The 14,998-nt window shown below is 51.8% G+C and overlaps 8 protein-coding genes across 8 annotated transcripts; 3 read left to right on the forward strand and 5 right to left on the reverse strand.

Moving 5' to 3' along the window:
* Nucleotides 1-250: 250 nt before the first annotated feature.
* Nucleotides 251-1,567, reverse strand: BDP81DRAFT_328663 (uncharacterized protein; the record flags this gene model as incomplete). Its single annotated transcript, XM_060585236.1, has 1 exon — nt 251-1,567. The coding sequence occupies one exon, from the start codon at nt 1,565-1,567 to the stop codon at nt 251-253; it is 1,317 nt and encodes a 438-aa protein (XP_060441250.1).
* Nucleotides 1,568-1,952: 385 nt separating this feature from the next.
* On the reverse strand, nt 1,953-2,621 carry BDP81DRAFT_436484 (uncharacterized protein). The gene is made up of 2 exons (XM_060591136.1): nt 2,534-2,621; nt 1,953-2,462 (listed from the first exon to the last, which is right to left on the reverse strand). Exon 2 carries the CDS (start codon nt 2,241-2,243, stop codon nt 2,073-2,075), a length of 171 nt encoding a protein of 56 aa, XP_060441251.1. The 5' UTR covers nt 2,244-2,462; nt 2,534-2,621; the 3' UTR covers nt 1,953-2,072.
* Nucleotides 2,622-3,308: 687 nt separating this feature from the next.
* BDP81DRAFT_499872 (uncharacterized protein) lies at nt 3,309-4,442 on the forward strand (the record flags this gene model as incomplete). The annotated part of the gene is made up of 3 exons (XM_060595497.1): nt 3,309-3,624; nt 3,682-3,786; nt 3,858-4,442. The coding sequence occupies 3 exons, from the start codon at nt 3,309-3,311 to the stop codon at nt 4,151-4,153; spliced, it is 717 nt and encodes a 238-aa protein (XP_060441252.1). The 3' UTR covers nt 4,154-4,442.
* On the reverse strand, nt 4,055-5,357 carry BDP81DRAFT_356505 (family 12 glycosyl hydrolase). Its single transcript, XM_060586314.1, has 3 exons — nt 4,757-5,357; nt 4,460-4,698; nt 4,055-4,398 (listed from the first exon to the last, which is right to left on the reverse strand). Exons 1-3 carry the CDS (start codon nt 5,248-5,250, stop codon nt 4,319-4,321), a joined length of 813 nt encoding a protein of 270 aa, XP_060441253.1. The 5' UTR covers nt 5,251-5,357; the 3' UTR covers nt 4,055-4,318.
* A 1,284-nt stretch (nt 5,358-6,641) lies between these two features.
* On the forward strand, nt 6,642-8,269 carry BDP81DRAFT_328378 (uncharacterized protein; the record flags this gene model as incomplete). The annotated part of the gene is made up of 8 exons (XM_060585211.1): nt 6,642-6,737; nt 6,802-6,937; nt 7,003-7,187; nt 7,242-7,278; nt 7,361-7,428; nt 7,489-7,877; nt 7,948-8,018; nt 8,082-8,269. The coding sequence occupies 8 exons, from the start codon at nt 6,642-6,644 to the stop codon at nt 8,267-8,269; spliced, it is 1,170 nt and encodes a 389-aa protein (XP_060441254.1).
* A 152-nt stretch (nt 8,270-8,421) lies between these two features.
* BDP81DRAFT_100930 (uncharacterized protein) lies at nt 8,422-9,514 on the reverse strand. The gene is made up of 3 exons (XM_060581368.1): nt 9,412-9,514; nt 8,615-9,335; nt 8,422-8,553 (listed from the first exon to the last, which is right to left on the reverse strand). Exon 2 carries the CDS (start codon nt 9,193-9,195, stop codon nt 8,635-8,637), a length of 561 nt encoding a protein of 186 aa, XP_060441255.1. The 5' UTR covers nt 9,196-9,335; nt 9,412-9,514; the 3' UTR covers nt 8,422-8,553; nt 8,615-8,634.
* Nucleotides 9,515-12,132: 2,618 nt separating this feature from the next.
* On the forward strand, nt 12,133-12,914 carry BDP81DRAFT_464205 (uncharacterized protein; the record flags this gene model as incomplete). The annotated part of the gene is made up of 2 exons (XM_060594127.1): nt 12,133-12,576; nt 12,675-12,914. The coding sequence occupies 2 exons, from the start codon at nt 12,133-12,135 to the stop codon at nt 12,912-12,914; spliced, it is 684 nt and encodes a 227-aa protein (XP_060441256.1).
* A 395-nt stretch (nt 12,915-13,309) lies between these two features.
* BDP81DRAFT_100940 (uncharacterized protein) lies at nt 13,310-14,454 on the reverse strand. Its single transcript, XM_060581369.1, has one exon. The coding sequence runs from the start codon at nt 14,319-14,321 to the stop codon at nt 13,455-13,457; it is 867 nt and encodes a 288-aa protein (XP_060441257.1). The 5' UTR covers nt 14,322-14,454; the 3' UTR covers nt 13,310-13,454.
* Between the last annotated feature and the right edge of the window lie 544 nt (nt 14,455-14,998).

The following is a 14,998-nucleotide window of genomic DNA, read 5'->3' on the forward strand; positions in this document are numbered from 1 at the left end:
CTGAGTTCTGGACGCGAACATCCCATGAGACTCAGAGTCCTTTGAACCAGGCTTTGAGATTCTGGTGTTCGCTTCTTGAATTCGCTCAACGTCAAGCGGTAAGTGTCTTGCAGGGAGCATGGTAGCTTCGCGAGATATTCGACCTGCTCAGAGTGGGACTGCAAGGCGCAGAGGTGGTCAAGTTGATAAGTGATCTTCCAGAACCTGCCTCAACTATTAGACTCAATCATGTTATTAGAATCTCGCCGACTTACACGTAATCATCAACAACGCTGAGTTTGCGAATCGCATCATCCTTCATCGCTGGCCTTTCGAGCCGCAGAGCCCCGGTCCTGACTCGTCTTTCTAATTCGGTGGCAGCAAAAGTTTGTAAGCAAGCCACGGTTGGTGTGATCTCGACGTGAGTACTAAGTTCATTCCAAGAATCTCGAACGATCTCGTAATCTTGAGAAACAACTGCTAGGCTGAAATTGGGCGCGAGTTCCTTTGAGTCTTTGATCAACGTCGTAATAATCTGCATGATGCCAAATGCCCTGTGCCTATCGCAGTCGACGATAACCAACACGTGGTCGAATGATTTTGACATCTGCCAAAGCAGCGCTATAAGTTCTTCCCGGCCGACCTTGTCGTGCAGCATCGTTGGTTCGCCACTTTGACGATATTGGCTCAGCAGTTCGAACGCGCTCTGGCTCTGGCGCGCTACCTGAGCAACGATGGTGCCAAGTAGGCTGAGATTCTGGCCATAGCTTTGTAGAATCTCTAAGTAGATTGGCACAACGATTGTGTTTGGACGGCGTCGCTGGAAGGTTTCCCGTACTAGTGCCCCAGTGAATGCCGTTCTCCCACAGCCTGGAGGAGCTGTGAGCCAAAGGTGTGATCCTCCCTTACTTAGCCAAGCTTCGAATTGTTGGTCTTGAAAAAGGTCTGTCTGTATATGGAAGTGCTTGTATCGTTTTTGTATCTTGATGTAGTCTTCTTCACGAACGCGGATGAAGCGGTTGAGAACTTTGTAGATACTACCAGAGTAATGGCCAGTGGATTGGAGAAAGTCGGTAAAAGCTTCTGACACCCAGTCTTCATCACTTATGACCATCGCAGACTTTCCTTTTGATAGTATTTGCAGCAGTTCTTCGACTGAATCTGCATACAACCCTCTCGAAATTGTCTGCTTGTGCTCGCCAAGCTCGTTCAAGAGATCTGCCGTCCAAGCAGTCGTGAATGGCCACTTGAGATCGGTGCGCCCTTTTTGTTCATGTCCGTCGCCGTCCGATTCATGTGTCCGTCTCCTCAGCGATCCCTCTAGTCGTTCCAAAGTGCGGCGGCATGAGATCAGCGGGGTCGGGGTGGTGTTCACGTCCGAAATTTGGTCCTCGTTTTCTCCAAGTCCTGATACCAGTAGCGATAGTCGGTGCAACAAGCCCGCAATGTCTTGTATCTCGTCGGCGACGCTCCGGATCTCCGACTTCAACCTGCTCTCACTTTTGGCGAAGCTGAAGGTCAATCGAAAGGTGGCATCGGCAATGGCCCTCAGCCCATCGAGGCTGACGGCTAATTGCTCCGTCTCCATGTTGGGTCGGGCAGGGGGGGTTGGTCCACCGTATCGAAGCCCTATGGTGACTTGACTCTCAAGACCGGATGTGCTGGATGGAGAGTTTCTTGTAACAACTGTGCTTTCCGACACTTTCAACCTGATTCTGGTGAGTCGAACAGTCTCTCACATAGCTGACTGTCTCGTGACGATGCACGTGTGACGTGGTGCTTCCCCGCTAGTGCCAGGCAGCTTTGCATGCTGACATGCAGATTTACGCACCCGAATAAGCACCCTGCAGATATGGTGAGAATATCTCATGATGTTCCCATAGAAATCAAACGCCACAGCGAATCAACAGTCATTGAGAAACAATTTGTTTCATTGCATCTACTACTAGCTAGGTGGGATGGCCAAGACGACCGGGCTATATTACTGTGAATTCCCTTTCCCTTTTCCTAATCACTCAACTATTTGCTGCAGCTAGACCACAGCGACTACTTACTCGCCGTCGCGAATGCGTCCAATCTAGTCCCATAGCTTCTTAAGTTCTGGCAAGAAGAATGAGAAGAATTAAGCAAACCATGGACATGAACATTGAACCTTCGCTGCCTGGTAAGTTGTCTGGTGGTCCGGTCTTGCCGCAATGCTCGCAGATGCCTCGCTTGAAAGAGGGGCTGCCGCAGCGCGGGCAATCTGTCTTATAGCCAGGCATTCTGGTCAGATTGTTTTCTAGTGGCTCTCTGAGGATTTACGAAGTCTTGGTGTTTTGGATTATGTTGCGTAAGTTCCTGTTTGGTCTGATGGTAGTTGAAATTGCTCTTTGGTATGAATTGAACAGATTCAGAAGCTGTGAACAAGATTGACGGTTCATGTTTAAATGGATGTTTTTATCATTTCACAGAAACTTTCATTTCCACATATACATACAGAGGTATTGGTGAGACTCTGAGTCCTAGACTGAGTTGTGAGCCAGACAAATACTAACTAGGTATGACTGGTTGGTGATCGGATTGCAAACAGCGCTGGAATTTGGAAATCAGACTCAGACACATGAGTGAAGAACAGCGTCGCGACTGTTATGATTGTAGGCAAGTCATAAAAAGCATTGGGTGCATGTAAAATCGGCAAGGTCAGTTTCCACTAAAGTGTGACTCGCTTTTCAAAGTCATTCTGAACCTTTAAGCACGCTGTATGGTTGCCTCTCACTCGCGAGTCTGACTGTACGACTGTGGATGAGGTGCAATGGTCGAAGCCAGAGTCCCACATTTGACAACTTTGAGATACAGAGGCTGCGGCTCTTCTATTGAGCCATTTCCGCAAGATAAGGCCGCAAATCTGATTATTTGACGGATCCGATCGTTCGGCGCCATTCGACATCCGCCGGTGACATTCGGCGCCCTCGGAAACCCCGGCGGACTCGGAGCCCGAGTGGGCCTCCCGTCGGCAGAGTGGCGCCCTTGTTCGAGTTTAGTGAACAATCCCCGGAAAATGACCCCCTTTCACATCTCTCAATTCCGAAAGCCGAAGGCGCGAGACCCCTTGAGAATGAGGTATGAAGTCCCATTTGAACTCGAAGAAAACTGTTCTCCAGAATTATGGCACGGATCGACCCGGAGAAATGGTTCTAGATTTCTACCGCGTACTTGGACCGTAAGAATTGACTTTTATGTCACGATCCCCGTTTTGTAGCACCCTTCCATCCATCTTACTCATCTTGCATGTTTCCCATTGTCCAATCACCTTCGTCCATTTCATTACCTGTTAGATTCACATCGTGATGGCTTCCTTCTTTTCACGGGCCAGGTTAGCGACCTTCTCCAAGTTCGCTGCAGGTACCGCCATCGCAGGCGCCGCTAGCTTTCACCTCTGGACGCGTCAATGCGCGTTTGACGACAACTTCACTCCAGCCAACGATGCTCTCTTCCAACATCCTCTTCTCAAAAAGGTCAATCCGAAAAACAACCCCGACTTTCACGACTGTTGCTTCCACATGGTCTCATTTGACAAGCTGCGGCCGGAACTTGTCGAGGACGCTCTCAGTGGGGGCTCAAAACTTGTAGAGTCGTATTCTGCCGGTGTTTGGGGACGATATGGCGAACATGAGTCTGCTTTGATGGAGGAGAAATGAGAAACTGACTTTAACATTCAAGCCTTCAACATTCAAAGGAAAATCATGGAGATGGCTCGTAAAGATGAGTCCAATGCCGGAGACCTCTGGAAGAATGAGGAGCTGTTGAAAACCACTTACCAGGCCGGTACATCTCACTCCCGAGTTAGGCCATGCCACTCACTCATACTTCAAGGTTACCCTCACTGACTCAATTAGGCACAACCTTTGCTAATGATTTCATCGTCATTGAAAAGTCTCCAAGCAGCATCCTGCTACGGGGCGGACTCTCCCCCAGGGTGGCCCCTGATGGCTCCCGAGAGCTGGACAGCATCATCACGCTTGATGCAGAGCTCGACCACCAGTCCCGAGTTGTCACCTTCAAACTGAAGTCAATACTCGTCAACGGATTGAGCGACGGTAAAGGTGTTTCCCTGGTAGGGCCTGGAATCTTCTTGCATCAGCAGTACGCCAAGTTGTTGGTGACTGCTGGTGTTGACCACTGTGTTGCGTGATACCCACGAAGGCGGTACTGAACCATCTTCCCTCATGATGTATTACATGTGTATTACTACCATAGACTATAGAAGCAACGAGTGCCATCTTTCGAGGGATGCTCGTATGACGACATATTCTCTTTGGTATCATGAAGCAGCAAAAGTCATAAGCCATACCTAGGTCTAGATGACATCGGCAATGAACTTGGGCACGACAAACTCCGCAGGGCCTCCAGTGAAAGCCTCGGTACCGAGCTGATAGACTGTGGATTCCGTTAGCTGAGAGTTCTCGCGGTTAAACATGTTGATTAGGAAGAGGCTTACCGAGCATGTACTGGTTGTGTTGGGGGAACTGGAACTGGTGGCTCAAGAAGTTAAAGAATTGCTTCACATCGGCGTTGAAGTGCTGAATAGGGCCGTTGACGGGCAAGAAGCTGTACACCTTCATCGCGCCGCCATGGTTGTAACCAAAGTGAACCTCCCACTGATGCCCGCAGATCTCAACATGCGCGATGGGCGCCTTTGACTCGCTAATGGGCCACACACCGCCCAGCTTGGCCAGCCTACACGGAATACTTGTAAGCTGGTTGACTAGACTCGTATATCACTCATAAAACTCACCAAATCATGACTTCGAATTCTCCGCTGCTGTTGGCGTGGTCTTTATCCGGGTCCGTAAAGATGTCATACGCCACATTGGCCCTCACATCCCACGTGCTGTAATGCCACTCGGCCTCCGTCGGCAGCGCCCGGATCTCACTCAAAAGCCGGCGCTGGAACTGCCTCGCGCCGTAGACGTACGACTTGACGTTGTGCTCGCCGCCCTGCCACTCCCAGTCCGTCGACCACGAGATGCCCTGGGCACCCGACACGCCGGGCGGGCTGGGTCCGTCGTAGTGCGTGCGCTGCGAGCCCGACGTCGCGCTCTCGAGACCCCAGGTGTTGTTATTTAGTTCATATCCGTCAATGGCGTGGTATCCCCATTTCTTCTCGAGGGTGACGATGTGGTCGCGTGGCGGCGGCATGTTGTTCTGGTTTTGAGGCGGCGGAGCGGGGCGTGCTTGTTGGAGTTCGTGCTGTGACGAGTCGTCGGATGTCGAGCAGCAGGATCCCATGGGAGGCGAGTGAATGGCTTCCTTTGAGATCTCTAGCCTTAGCAATGCCTTGAGAGACCTCGATGACAGTAATTAAGAATCTATCGGCCGACGAGATGGGACGAGATGAGATGGTGTGAGGGGTAGTTGGAGACGGCGCGTCTTTAGCACAACGGACGGGGCGGGAAGCGTTAAAGTTGGAGAATTCAGGGCCCCGGAGTTTGTTGTCAGTTGCTGACAAGACGACGCTCAGGGGTCCATGGTTGCGCCTTGCGGCAGTGCTGGACCGGTCGACTCCACTGTGTGCGTCAGCTCTGGTCCCTACCAAGACTTTACGGCAACTGGGCCGGTTGGCTGACGTCAATGTTTCTCTGGGGCCTGTTCCTCGGCTATGTTGGGGATGAGGAAGAAGGTTGGCCAACGATTTCGGGCATGAAGAAGGAGAAAGGAAGACATTGGCTGAGTCATTTCAAAGGCTGAAGATGAGCAGGGCTTTCGTTGGGAAGTCAACTGAGATAGAGATTTGGTCAACAATGTCCCCAGATGGCCATTCCGAATTGGGAGCACAAAGGCAACTGGAGCCTTGACAATGGCCTTGTTTGTCTCTGGCCAAAGAGCCTGGGAAGTAAGCCGCCTCATGTAAGAGGCCTGAAGCATGTCTTTTAGACTGTTGAACTAAGAGACTTCCAACGGCGGCTGCCGGAAACCCGATTCTAAGTCTGAATAGGCCGGAGATTGAGGACCGGATCCGATGTACAAGCTCGGGGAAAGTGGGTCACCGTCCGGACCTATCCGAGACGGAACCTTGAAGACGGCAAGGACGGTCTGCAACCCGGTGACTAGTGTGATACCCGTGATTCCGTGGCTGGATTTCATGTTGCATTCCGTACTTTCGAGTTCTCTTTGACCAAGAAAATCAAGACAACAGGGGACCTTATCAAGGCCATCAGCTCATGGCTAATCCGGACAAGTCCATGTGCCTAAAGCACAATGAACATGCTGGCTGAAAACAGAAACCACGGCACTACGCCCTAAATCGACGACGCTAGACCCTCTCCGATTTCCCAAGTTGAAGTTCTTTCAAAGAGTGGTGTGACCGTAAGCCGCCGTACATGTCAGCTTCCTGAGACATGCCACAGCTCTGGCCAGAACCTGAGAGCGATCGACGCGTGAAGCAAGTCGCTAGTCGCGACGACGCGGCCATGGTCATCGACTCCAAGCCACATCACCCCTCAATGGCAGTGATAATACTCCAAGCCGCATCTCAACCCGACAAAAACAACCAGATTCTTGGTGGGTTGAATCTACGAACAATCCGTTGGACTCTTGTATCCTGCTTGGCTGGTGGGTTTTGTTTACTAAGTCGGAGCTTCAGCCCTATGGGACCCTATGGGACCGTATCGTTTATCACAATGCACTCACTACGCATTTTGCCGTGGTGTCTCCTCCTTCTTTCCGGAGTCGTGACTGCCCAGACGCCGTCGATCGATTACCTTCCAACATGTGCTGTATGCCGGACCATCTGACCTCGAAGTCCCTTCCCCTTTGGACTAACAGGATACTCAACGACAGCAACCATGCCTCGTTGAAGGCTTGAGCAGATCATCCTGTCGCACGGGGAATCACACATGTCTATGTCATGACACGAACTACACGAGCTTCATGAGTGACTGTGTTGCCGGTAATTGCTTACCAATCGATGCCTTGGGTAAGTGTAAAAGACTCCATGTCCTCTGCAGTAGTGGGAGCTAGAAGTTAACCTGGTCTCAATAGCTACCCAGAACTACACTTGGACAGTTTGCGGGTTTCCAGCAGTCAATGATTATGTCTCAACACAAGTCCCTATATTGGCAGGGCTCTTCGTGTTGGCTTCTCTGTCGATCTTCATGAGGATGGCAGTCAAGATTGCAGGCGTCTCTGCGTGGGGAGCTGACGATTGGATGATCCTCGTAGCATACGTGAGTATGCACTTGATCTCGCCATTTTAACCCCATGTAACTTACCGAGGATAGGGGTTTTTCATAGCTTTTGTACCGATTAACGTGTATGGTAAGTACATGTATACCCGCATGATAGGAGTAATCTTCTCAAAAGAATTATCAGCATTGCTAATGGCTGATATTCGTCTCAGAGGGCAGGAACGGCGCCGGTCAAAACATGTGGACTTTGAGTGCTGATCAAATCACAAATTGCTTCAAAGTAAGCGACCTGATGTTTAGTTCTGTCATCTATAGTGGTGTCTGACAAGTCTATCCCCAGGGTTACTACGTTATGCAAGCTCTTTACCACTGCACGATCACTCTGATAAAGGCATCTATCCTCTTCCTGTGTTTGCGACTCTTCCCTTTCGAACGGTTTAGAATCGCACTATGGGGAACGCAAGTCTTCAACCTGGTAATCGGTGTGATGTGTCTACTCCTTGGCATCTTCCAGTGTAATCCTGTCCACCTTGCTTGGACAGCATGGAGACAAGACTCCGAAAGCCAGGGAACGTGCATGAGTATCGTCAACATCGGGATAGCCCATGGGGCCATCCAAGTTGGACTGGATATCTGGATGCTGGCCCTACCTCTGCTGCAGATTCAAGGCCTGAATCTGAAGTGGGAGAAAAAGTCTAGCCTGGTGGTCATGTTCAGCCTGGGTCTCTTGTGAGTTCTCTATGATTGGAACGCTAACAATTCTTATGGAATCATCTAACGATTGTTTCCCTCATCGTAGTCTTACAGCTGCCAGCTCAGTCCGACTGAAACTCCTCACCGACTACCATCAAGGAACCGACAACTTTATAGGTAGGCCCCCTATCAAGTCTATCATCTGGCTTCTAGGTCCTTGCTTACGCGGCCGACTGCTAGTGAACTCGCTACCAATCGCTACATGGTCGATAATCGAGATAGGCATGGGCATTTTTACGGCCTGCACGCCTAGCATTCGACAATTCTTCCGAGTCTTCATTTTAAGACGACGTGATAGAAGAGCCAACTTGCACTCGGATTCCAGCCCTGGCAGGATTTCTAGAGGCACCGTTGAGGAGGTTCCCTAGGCAACATTGCAGATGCAGGTGGACAACAGCGTCTAGACGATGGCTTAAGACAAGATTTTTGCGTGTTATTTATTTATCATCGAAAACCCCGTGAAATTATCAATCGAAGGTTTCTTGTTTATCTTCTCAGAAGGTTCTTTCCAAAATATACATGCAGGCCTGAGAATATTGTTTTGGTTCTGAAATTCTCGAGAAAGCGTCACCATCCGTGTTGTATCATGGTTCACTTTTTATTGCCTGTCAACTCATTTGTTGAAGGAGTAAGAAGTCAGAGAGCACATAGTCTGCTGCCAATGCCGTAGTTAACCTCGCGACCAACGAACCACCAAAGATTGTGGAACATACAGATTCTGGGGGAATTGTTGTCATGATGAAAAATTCCACTCATACCCCGTGCCGATGAGCACACCAGAAGTAAGTTTGCAAACCGGATCCTCATGCCGTTTCCAAGCCTCATACCATCGGCAATTGAGCCGCAGTACAACTTCAGAAGAAAAACGCTGAATGATAATGATATTTGACCTGGGGAAGTACCGGCAATGAGGTACGGAAATCTCCGACTCGGCAGGCTCACTCGATGCCAAGAAATCAGCACCGCCAAGAGAACAAATAAAATCGAAAAAGTGAAAAGTGAAAAAAAGGGCTGCCCCAGGCCCCTCCACAAGATGCCAAGCCGCCAATGTGGCCGACTCGGCCGCGACGATTACTGCGCGTGAGCGCGTGCGTCTGCGCCCAGCATTGGTAGGTATTTCCAGTTGTTCCATTGCCCTTTTTTTTTCCTCCCCTTGCGTGGGACGAGCAGCCTTGGCCGAAGCACCGCCAATGCTCTGGGCAAGGCAAACGACGTAGCGCTGCGAAAACCGGTACCATGCGATCCCGAGGCGGGTTTGCTCCAAGAAAACACCAAGGCAGTCCGCCTGCGCCATTGATGAGAGCGTCAAGAACTTTGCATGACTGATTGTGGTCCGGTCAAGAAGAAGCCCAGCCGTGGCATTGAATAGGCATACCCGTACTCACGCCTTGAAGGTTGTCTGAGCTACTGGGCACCGTTGTACGGGCCTAGCCGCTGATCGCTCTCAGTATTGGTCCTTAGGACGACCGACGACGATCCCCCGGAGCACCTAGAGAGAAAGCTGACTCACTGTGTCTTACTCTTGAGGCATCGCAGACTATGAAAATGATCAGGTGAGCGCGCACGCGGCATGGCGGTCGAAGTCTATCGAGATGATCCCCAATCTCATACCACCTTCTGGGGGATGGCTTCAAGCTCGTCATTTTCTGGCATGGCCTGCTTGCCGTGCCGTGCCAAGCGGTCAAGAAGATCAGCGCTGGCACGGGCAAAAGAGACCTGGACTTTTTGAATGAGGCGAACAGATCTGAGTGAGTGAATGAGGACTCAGACGGTCAGACTCACTGAGCGACTGAGTTGACCTGAGTCGCGCGCTGCCGTGATGTCTTGGCACGCTAAGAATGCCATACCTCATGTTTCCTTGGTGTTTCCTTGGTGTCTGGGCGTGCACAGTCACTGTTGGCTGGCGTGATAGAGCAACCTTTTGAGCAGCAATTCGGGGCAACTTTGCAAGGCTTGGGGAAAGGAAATGAGGGATTGCGCGGATGCCTAGTGCCAATCACCCTCCAAGACCCCCTGAATGGACCCTGGAAATCTAGACGAGAGTTTCTAGGGAACCTTTGCTCATTGCTTTTTGTTGATTTCGTCTTTTTACTTTTCCCACTCGGCGACGACTTGGTATCAATGGTTGCAAACTCACCTGCGTGATGGTTTCTTTTCCCTCTTCACCGTGACAGTTTGAGTAATGCCGGCTCTCCTGCCATTCCAGCAAGAAAGATGAGAAGCAGGAGAGACACGGCGACGAACCTTCGGTCTCGGTCTCACTCTGACAGCTCAGTCTCGAACGCCCGCCGCGTCGTTGAGTGAACCGTTACTGCAAACAGGCGAAAAAGCAAATGTCTCGGTACTCGTACGCGCTGAGATGGAGCAAGCTGCACGACGGTTGCAGGGCGCATTGTCCATCGATGACGGCCAACAGGATGAGAGAGAGAAAGAAACGAACACCCATGGGGATGAGATGGATGGGTGTCTTCCCCCAGGTCCCAGCCGTTTGCGCCGCCAAAAGTGCCCGCCCAGAACTTTGATGATCCTTTCTGTACCACCAACCCTTGCGATCCATGACTAAACGCCAATCTCCCACATCACGGAGTGACGAGTTTATGTTCTTGAAGCTTTCCGCGCTGCCCAGAAGCTTAGAGGAGGACAGGAGACATATGGCAATTGGCACGGCGGGATGGGAAATTGGACCGGTCACGGCACTGCTGAGGTATGCCGAGTCGGACAGGCGCGCCAAAAGGCATGGCGAATCTCACCAGTCGACTGCCACCTTATCACTGTACGACAAGTCAGACTATCGCGTCCGAGACAAGAATTCCCAAGGCTCTTGGCAGCGAGCGTTCTCTCTCTGCCTGCGGCCCTGCAGTGCTCAGCAGCACCAGGCACTAGGTATTATGAAGCTCGTGCTGTGGTGCTAGGTACTGTGCTGCCGTGCTACCTACCTCTTACTGATAACCTCAACTCCCAAGACATCACAAGGCCAATAGCGCCGGCTCAGCGAGCTGCCCAGGAGGCTAGATGGCTAGGCCAGCGCATGCCACTCCTTCACCGTTCCCTCTCGGCGCCTGCGGACCTGGAGTCTGAGAGTTCTGCTTGGTGGGAGGGCGGCAGGCCGCAGCCTTCTTGGCGGGTTTGGCTGTAACTGTTCCAAGCGTCACAACAGCCCCCTTATCCCGACAATTATAACCGAACAAACAGCGTCTGGCAGAACTAACAGGCGTTGCTGCTTTCCCCCCGTGCCCCCCCCCCAAGTTGCCCCAACATGTGGCTCGCCGCGCTCTGTTCTGCTGGCGGTTTCTTGGCAAAACCCTTTTGCTGCCGCGGGTGTGCCAAGGGATGAACTGGACGAAGTCACGAAAGTGATCCCCAAGCTGGACAGGACACGCCCCCCCAAGGCCCCCAAGGAACAGTGTTGCCTAGGGCCAAGCCTGCCAAGACAACATCATCGTGAAATGTGAATGGGCATCACCCCCCTACGAGCCTAGGCGGGCCAAGACGGCCTCTGTGGCCAGTTCTGGAGTCAGTGAGCTGATAGCGCGACTTGGCGGGCAGCACATTTGAGACCTCTCCAGTCTCTCACAGAGTGCAATGCCAAGATCTCATGTGTGCTTGGTGTATTTTTTTCCTCTCGTACAGAAGTGAATTCTATTTCTCCTTGTTCCTCTCTGCCCAGGCCGAATGCCCAGACTTTGCCAGGCCACAGGCACCTTTTTCTTTTCTGCTGCCCCCCCCCGCATTTCCCTCTTTGAAGTCTTGACTCTGTCTTTTTTCGCCCTTCCGTTTTGAGTTTTTCTCGGTCTTTTCTTGGGAGAGGGTCAGGCGCAATTAGAGCATCTCGGCGGTCTCTGGGCTTTTTCATCACTTCATTACCTTCTCACACCCCGCGCCCCTGGAAGACTAAAATGGTCGCTGAAGCCCGCCGTACATATTCCCGTCTTATGAGCTTTTTTCGGTATCCGGTTCTTCAGCCTCTTCGCCTCTCTTCCGTGCCCACTCGGAGCCTTTTCAGAAGTCCACTCACTCGCTCACTCAAGCACCACTCACTCACGTCCCCATATCAAAGTTCCCTCATGCCTGCAACCTATTGCATGTGGTGTTGACTTGGAGGTTCACACTGAAGAAAGATATCAAAGGACGACTTGCACGACTGAAGGAATTCGAGACGGAGTAAAATAAAGGATTATAGGAAAAGGGGAAGAAGCTACAGAGCCATACAACCGCCACACTGTCGCCCGCCATGTCCCTCCAAAACGGCGCCTACACCCACCAAGGTTACTCCGCGCCGCCCTACAGCCAGGGATACAACCAACCACCAGGAGGTCAAATGTACGCCAACGACGAGCAGGTCACGCAAGTATACTACTACAACAACGACGACGCCGCATCAATATCATCGCGAAGCATCTCGCGTCAGCAGTACTGGTACGGTCAACAACCCGGCGGCGGCCGAAGCTGTCGATCCAGCGGCAGCGCAAAATCACCCGAGAATGAGCGCTTCAACCGCAAGAGGAGGCGGTGCACGTACATGTACTACGTCCTGCGCCAGCTCGCCATCATCGTGCCTTTGGTCGTTATCTTTCTGAATATCAACATCTACTGCTCGCGGAGGGGCAAGTACCTCAACGACTCGACGAGCCCTGCGGATCCTATTTTTTACAGCTTGTGGTTGTCTGTACCGATTGTAAGTTTTTGCCTTCCAGCATGTCTTGAGGGATACCGACATATAGATGCCGGTTTTCTGAGATGAGTTTCGGAGGCGGTTGGCTGACCATTTTACAGTCGTGTATTCTTCTCATCTGGTCACTCGTCACCGTCATCTGGCGCAAAAGAGATGCCTACCGGGGCGGTATCCCGAAGCATTTCCATTTCGGCATGGAGTTGTGTTTCACGCTCGGCACCACCATCTGCTGGATCCTGCTTGTCATTCAGATTGAGTCGAAGAAGTCCAACGGGTATTACGCGTATCCGTACATCCAGTACGAGGCCGCTCTGGCGTTCCTAATGGGACTTATCATGTAAGTCGAGCTACCTTGTTTGATGCCATACCTTCGCTCTCACCCTCACTCCCAATCTCACTCCAACTCATATCCTCACTCTCACTCTCACTTCATCTCTCACCCCACCCATCATCTCACTCCTTCTCATCTTATCGCTCATCGATACTAACATTTCCCCCGCCAGGATGTCTGAGTTTGGTCTGCTTTCGCGAGCCTGGTTCGAGTTCACCAACGACAGGACACGGCATGAAAGTGAGATGATGCAGGTGTAGTGCATCAAAGCATTGTTCGGCGATTTTTTGTACGCTTTTGGGCAGTCTATTTGGCGAGGCGTTAAGAGCACAGGGACTGGATTACTGGATTGCATTTCAGGGACAGGGTAGAGAGGTACTGACTTCTGGCGCCCATTGCATTTTGCTTGAGAAAAACACCATGAAGAGATACCCACCAGCGGAAAAAAGAAGATACCATTAATCAAGAATTTCACAACCACTTTCCACAAACCACAAAACGCCCCGCTTTCATCTTGTTCATCCAGCGCCTTCAAAGCAAAATCGCGCGCTCACCGAGTATTGACTGCCCCCGATGGACTCTGCCGCTTCTTGCGCCGTTGATACTCGCCCACGAAAGGAGACAGAAGTGCGAGCGATAGTAGTAAGGCCCCCGCCAACCCCGTAATCGCAACGATGGCCAGCGGGCTGAGCTGTCCCATCTTCTCCGGCGGCTGCGGGACGGACGGCCCCGCTGATGTGGCCGTGTCTCCGCTCGTAGCTGTTGCGTATGGGTAGGAATAGATGGACGTCATCGGCGTATCGAACGCGCCCATGCAGTACTCATTATCGCACCACACGGTAGTAGGCTTTCCCTCTCCAACGTAGGTTGTCTCGTAATTAGGTGATATACTGGTGTATGCTACGGCGTCGCGTACAGCTAGGGAGACGGTTACGCCGTAGGCGTAGATTGGCGAGAGCGACGTCTCGGCCTTGTTGAAGGCGAGGTAGCCGGCGGTCGTGGTCAGGATGCAATCGGTTTCGGCCGGCCTGAAACTGGCTGTTGCGCATGACCAGGGCAACGCGCTATGCAGGAATTTCGCGTTAAAGTGAGAACTTGGATGAGACGCGGTGGACAAATTCAATTTTTTTTTTCTTTCTTTTTTTGTGGCAACGGGTTGGTCTCTCGCCCTGGACAGCATATTACTACGGAGTGGCTCTCCATAGATCTCACAGACTTCAAGGATGTCTTCTTTCCGTTGGTGGTCGTGAGCGTCGAGAAGACCGGACTGGCGGTACCCCCCCCCTCGGAGCCGCAGTATGACCAGTAGCCGGCAGGGCATCCGCCCTGGGAGACCGCATAGTGCCCGCCGCAGTAGAGATCCATGGTGAGTGTATCTTTGGGGGTGCGACATTCGGCGGGCGGAGTGGCTGACCATGATGTGTAGCTCGTGCGCGTGGGAGACGAGGTTATCGTAGCGGATGATGACATTGTAAGAGTGGAGGCGCGTGCGATTGAAGCTGAAGGCGCAAGATTTGGCGTCGGCGCGATCTCTACTGGCTTGATCCAGCGGCTGGAACCTTTTCCCTAGGAACACGGAAATTCAATCCAGCTCATCTTAATTGTGGGCTGTGAGGTTTGTATATAAGGCACTCGGTTTTCAGTCGAGTCTCGATCAAGAAGGAGAGAGGTCCGTAGACCAGTCAGTCAGTCCCCTTTGAGGTCTCTACTGCAATCGTACGGCGTAGCAAAGGCTTGGCGTACCCGGCTGTCTGGCCCTGGCCTTCGCCATGCCTGGGAAAGTGAAAGGCCTCGCTTGTAGTCCACGCGCATCTCACAAGGCTTAGAAAGTGAAGGGGGAAACGTATCTAGAGGCTGGGAAGGCAAGTAATACCGTGGGGTGTGTTTGAGGTTTTTATGGTCATCTCGGTGTCTCGGTGAGTGACAGCTACACCTTCATCGGTGGGGAACGGAAGGCCGTTTCTCGGTGAAGGGGGTCCACTCACCTCAGCGGGGCGATTATCGGAGAGACGTATCGGGGAAAGCCGCTGACCAGGAAAAAGTAGTGGGTCTAGAACCAAGGCCGAGCTCGATGATTGGTTAGAAGACCTACAA

The sequence above is a fragment of the Colletotrichum phormii genome, assembly GCF_030913505.1.
Source record: "Colletotrichum phormii strain CBS 102054 chromosome Unknown BDP81scaffold_21, whole genome shotgun sequence".
In the NCBI taxonomy this organism is placed as follows: domain Eukaryota; kingdom Fungi; phylum Ascomycota; class Sordariomycetes; order Glomerellales; family Glomerellaceae; genus Colletotrichum; species Colletotrichum phormii.